The sequence below is a fragment of the Elephantulus edwardii genome, unplaced genomic scaffold, assembly GCF_000299155.1.
Source record: "Elephantulus edwardii isolate Elephantulus edwardi_28Jun2011 unplaced genomic scaffold, EleEdw1.0 scaffold00089, whole genome shotgun sequence".
Classification (NCBI taxonomy): domain Eukaryota; kingdom Metazoa; phylum Chordata; class Mammalia; order Macroscelidea; family Macroscelididae; genus Elephantulus; species Elephantulus edwardii.
Window position 1 is genome coordinate 1,805,950 of NW_006399839.1, and position 6,000 is coordinate 1,811,949.

General features: G+C 38.9%; 1 protein-coding gene across 1 annotated transcript in view; it reads right to left on the reverse strand.

Annotated features, from left to right (window-relative positions):
- Positions 1-6,000, reverse strand: part of MED13L (mediator complex subunit 13-like) — a 295,915-nt gene that overhangs the window by 136,245 nt on the left and 153,670 nt on the right. Inside the window, exon 3 of the mRNA XM_006890397.1 lies at positions 560-643. Coding sequence (XP_006890459.1) covers positions 560-636 — 77 coding nt within the window. The 5' untranslated portion in view covers positions 637-643. The remainder of the gene's footprint in view (positions 1-559; positions 644-6,000) is intronic.

The following is a 6,000-nucleotide window of genomic DNA, read 5'->3' on the forward strand; positions in this document are numbered from 1 at the left end:
GCAATATAAACAATCACCAGCAACTTAAAAATATAACTAAGTCTATACTGTGTATTTTATTTTGGAGTTTTGTTTTTTTTTTCTGCTTCTGGTTTTGAATGCACACTCATCCTGTGCTTGATTACTATCAGGATTGCCTTTAACAAGCCACATCATAAAGAGTGGATAAAGTTCAAGTTTGTTTAGAGGAGCAATTCACAGTCCTGGGTTTACAACAGGCAAGAATGTCTTAAATCACTTTAAGGACCATCAATCAATTATATAAAAACTGTCAGCATTTTAATTCACTTGACTATTATTAAAGTTATGACATATAAAACTTTAATGATGAAAGATGATGGAGGATAATTAAAACAAAGTATAACATCTTCATTCCAAATGGAGTGGTAAATGGTGGCTTACATATGATTACACTCACAATCACCTTTCCAGACGAACTCTATTCAGTACACCAGAGCTAGCAATATTACTAGATTCGAAATAGATAAGGTGGACATATAGACAAACATTTACAGTCATGTAAGCGAAACAGAAAGGCAACAGTGCTCAAAAGACTCACCTTTTGTTGACTGGCTTTTCATCCTTTTCATAGGGACGAACAAACCATTTCCCAATCCTAACGAAGTTCTTATCCATGAGGCACCTATAATAATGTCAGTAACAATTACTTTAATAGTTTCAAAAACAAAATTAACACACTAAGTTACTGAAACAATATTGGCTGATGAAATACGGCATTAAAATATATGCTCTCAAGATGTTTTCTTAAAAATGATTTCATTTTTACTCTATCCTTATTAAAACGAACTCTTACTGGAGGCATCTACCTTAGTATCAAACTACACTTGTAAAAAGTTTCTTTTAAAAAGGAGTTAATTGGTTCCTTAAACATCTCCACACCTGTGCATTACTTAAAAAAAAAAGGAAAAAAATTACACTACATTTCTAAGTTACTTCAAAGACCAGTGTCATCAGGAATGTTGAAGATGTAGTATTTCTTGAGTCCCCCAGAGAAAAACCATTCAAAGTACTGTGATCTATTCTTCAAGTTTTAATGCTGGCCTTTTCTTGCTTAACAAATCCTGGGAGCTTGCATGTTAAGCACTGAACAGGTACCTGAAAGGCCAATGGTTCGAATCGACCAGCTACTCATCAGGAGAAAGAAATGGAGAAAGATCTTCTGTAAAGATTTACAGCCTTGGAAACTTATGGGGCAGGGTTCTACTCTGTCTACAGGCTCACTAGGAGTGGAACTCACAGCGAGGTTTTTCCTTCCTTGCCATGTGACACACAGTCCTTGGCAAGTAATAAAAACATAAAATACCTTCACCATGGGTAGTAATGCCTTGCTTACTGTTTTGTGTGAAAACAAAGAGTAGAGCTATGTCTTCACTGAAGTTTATTTGTTTTCTTCATACCTAAGTTTCCTCGCTTTCAGTTCTATGCTTTTTTGTGTATATTATGTTTCATCTCAAATCACGGTGATCTGTTTGAAGACATATTACATGACAATTGAGCCCAACTCACTTAATGCCAACACAACACACAATTCAATTGAAGCGGCAATATGAATAGCTATGGCCAAGTTCAGTCATGTGCAGGCAAATGACAACTATATTATAGCTGCCATCTGGCCAATTGTGAGACGCCATCAATTGTAAAGAGTACCTTGATTTCAAAGACATAAAAATGTGAGAAAAATAATGTACACTTTGAAATTGATGATATACAGTAATTGGTAACATCATTCAATGAAATGACATGTATTTTTAAGGAAAAGCTGTCAGAAATCTCGATGTAATTCTTCTCTATACAAGGTCCCTCAGAAAAAAAGCTGTACAGCAATTCTTTATTCAATATTCAAGCAATTCCGCACTTGGCCTTTGTGTCTGTAATTTTCACACCACCAGGGAGGATGGAAACAATTCGAGCCTTCACTCAACTCATTACAGGTTGGAAGGGTTAGTAAATGGCAACAGTTTCTTCCAGTTCCAATGGAATTCCCTTTGGAGCACTGCTGACTCAAAAAGACACTGGCTTCTACCGGGGGTGGGGGGGTGGTTTGCTGTTGTTTTTTAAATTAATTTCTACACCAATCTTCCTTGTTCAGAATGAGGAAAAGGAAATAATTTTCAGAGGAATCTAATCTGTTTTCCTGAACTTATCATTTAGGGTTAAAAACCATGAGACATCATTAAGTTTACAACAGGAAATACGAAACAGCCAGTAATCAAGAAACAACACTGAAAAAGTATCTCCACAGTTAACTACTAGTTAAGAATTTTTTTTTTAATTTTTAAACTATACGTAGAGAAACCATGCTTGTCATTACTCTAGAACAACATTTCCTCAACTCCATCTTTCCTAAAAACATCTTATAATTATAGGCCTTTTTACTGTGATAGTGTCTCTTCACTATTAAAAAGTTATTTATATAAAGATGTATCTTAAAATCAGTAACACTTGAAAAGAAAGAGTCATGCACCAGGCACAGGATCACAGCAAATATTAAACAATGTCTTCCAGTGGCATTTCAACCTCATTAAGTGTACACCATTTAGAGGTGTGTGCTATTTTCTCATCTATACCTTGCAAAAGAAAGATTTATTCTCTAAGAGAGAAAACAACATGAATTTATGGTGCATAGGTAGAAAAAAAATCCAATGTGTTCGAAAGCATACCATGAAGATAAAACAAAGTATCTGTGGCTATAAAGGACAGTGTGTAAAGTTTGCTTCAAAACCTCTACCCTTTTGTAAAAGTAAAAGTCACAAATCCTGTGTGATGATTCCGTTACAGGAAAAACACAAAGGGGGGAAGGAAGAGGGAGGCAATGCAGTCAAGAGCGCTCAAGGGCAGAGTCAAAAGGCACAAAGCTACTGAAAATTGTATTTGAGCTTCTAACTCTCTATGCTGAGGTATCTCCTGGAGTTCCCCCTACTGATCTTTTTTTTTATTACCAGGCAATGTCAACAAAAGACTGACATTAATATACTAAAGAGCCCTGGGAACCAGTGATCCTTCCATCTGAACCCAAGTGGTTCTCAATGAGAGTCATCAATGACTTGGGTGGTGTCCCACTGATAATCGGTTTCTACATGATGAAGTGATTTCCTACACAGAGAACAACATGAAAACACAAAATTGCATTGGACAGATTTGTATTTAACTCAATTTGTCCAATCTGCAGAAGCAAGAAGTTCTAAGTCTATGCTGGCCTAGGCAGCAGTGGTAGGACAGAAGGCGAGCTATGTCACCCAACCACCTCAGAGAAGGGGGTACAGTGAAGTTGCTGAATACTACACTACAGCCCCCTTTTCTCTGGCCTGACTCCCATCCAACAGAGAACGAATTACTGAGATGAGAACAAGAAGTGGAAGGTTGCATCTCTATAGCACATCAACAGGCAAAAGTAATTCAGTAATCTTCAATATTTAGGGTGTTCAGCTCACAGACGCAAATATAAACGTTACTTTTCCAAAATAAAGAAAAGAGAGCAGTGAGAGCAGAACTAGCCCCAGCCAGGTGTGCACACATGTACAAAGAACCCGCCCAGGATACTCCAGACTAAGAGTGCCTGCTTGGTGTGCAGGAGTCTGAGCGATGGGGAAAGTGGAGAGGAAGCGGAACTGTGCTCAGACAGTCCAGCTTCCAGCCCAGGTACTATGTGGGAGCTGCCACAGCAGCAGCACACTAGTACAGCTGCGACTCCGTATTCCAGGTGCCAGCTCCTGGGTTCACAACTGTTGTTTATTTTTCAAAGATCGATTTTTAAAAACTAGAACTAATGAAAACTAGTATTGACTTGGGCTCTTCCTCCCAGGCAGAAGAGTGCATACAAGAGCAAAGTTACACACAATTGGGTGTAGTATTAAGATCTCTCTGAAGCAGAAATAATAGTAAAGAATCTTCTCCCATTTGAGTTACAGCCTCTGAAATTGGATGGAGGACTGGCTACAAATTGGTTCCAATGCTAGGGTAATGAGTGTGGGTTCTGAGCTACTACCGAGCCAGTGTTGGCCAGAATCCTCTAGTCCATCCTCCTCAACCTGACCAACTCCCCTTTCAGGATCCAGGCCAAATCTGCTCCGTACTCTAACATCGGCAGAGCAGCACTCTCAACTGCTCAATTTTAATACTGTATTTCTATGGCTCTCTTCCCACAAAGGAGATCTGGTGGTTTAGTGATTAGGAGTTTCTCAGCCATTCCAAAGGCCCACAGTTCCTGTCCACCAGCTGCTCCTGGGGAGAAAGATGGACAGTCTATGCTGTGTGATAGACTGACTCTGAAAACATGCTGGAGGGTAGGTCAGCTAGAAGTCAGTTCTGACTGGATGGTACAGAACACCAACTATCTCTTAGAAGTAGGGCTCTGAACTGGTTCCCTCTGACTCTGATTGTATCCCCTGCTGAGGATTTGTCTTTCCTCTACACTAATGCATAATCTACATTTAACAAGATGCCCTGGAGATACCTGTATACACATAAGAATTACCTTGGGTCTTGTTAAAATGTAGATTCTGATTCACTGTTTCTGACAAGAAAAAGCAATTTTCAGCAGGGGTTTGAACCAGGACAAACTGGTTTGAAATCTTTTCATGAAACAAGAAGCCTCCTGCAAGTAGAAAGACCATTCTTTATTCTTGCTCACAGAATAGCCAATAGATATTGGAGGTATGCGTAGTCTGTAATGTGGTGGTTGCTTGCCAAGGTGTCCACGGTTCAAATTCACCAACAATCTTTTCTATTTCACCTTATTCAATCTGTTCAATCCTTCTAGGGAGAAAAGGCAGGTTTCTCCTTCCTGAAAAGATTTACAAGCTCAACAACCTGACTGAGAACCTCAAATAAGCTGGAATTTATTTGAAAGCAGTGGATCGGTTCTTAGGCCATGTGCTTCACTGCTATACATTAAAATGTGTTGACTAAAGAACTGAGAGATGCACAGAACACACGAGGGAATACTTTCCTATTCACAACACTTCCGCTCTGTTAATAATCACTAATCTTGGAAAATCTAAAACTGTTATCTGTACTTCTCACCAATGAGTCACTCAAACAATGTTTGAGGGCAAAATTTACACAATTTAGTTCCTTATAGGAGTGGCATCCACTTCCGAAACAGCTTGCCTCTGGAAACCCTATGAACTTGGAGAAACAATGGAAGTTATACAAGTGTTCACGTCTTTCACTCATAGGATCACTATGAATCATCTATGACTCGACAGCACTTAAAAACAGAGAGAGAGAGAGAAAGAGAGAGAACACACACGAGTGCGCGAGAGCACCGAGTTAGACAGAAAGTGATGCTATCAAGCCAAAGGTGGATGATTTTAATCTGTGGCCCTCACGCCTGGTTTTAACTGGTTTTGGTCAAACATTCTTCTAATTGGTTTAGCACTGGTCTGTCCACTTGCTGTACAGAGGTAACTCGTGGTTGCTGTGATGCTGAAACACTGTGACACTGATATGTCAAATGCGAAAATGGTTACCCAGGGTGGACAGTGTTTGGTGCAGCTCCCCAATTAAAACGAGTTTGGAAGCAGGAATGGCATCCACTTCCGAAATAGCTTGACTCTGGAAACCCTATGAACTTGGAGAAAAGATGACAGTTATACAAGTGTTCAGGGCTTTTGATCTTAGGGTTGCTATGAGTTGTCTACATCTCAACAGCACTTAACAACATAGCTCCTCACCTCCTACTCAATATTTAAAGAATCCCATAGATACTAATGAATGTTGGTGAAGACTACTATCACTATTGCCCAAGTACTTTCATGAGATTTAAAGAACACAATAAAGAAAAAAAAAAAATTAGAGAGCTCTTTATATCAGAGATACAATTTCCTCTGACAGTCCACAATTTTTTTTTCCTTATTGTTTTGAGGGATAAATTTAACTTTGCAAAAAATAACACACCCACTACATCCACCAAAAACTGTTTCAAATCAACACCTACTATTAAGAATATCCCTTGCTCATGGATAGGAAGACTCAATG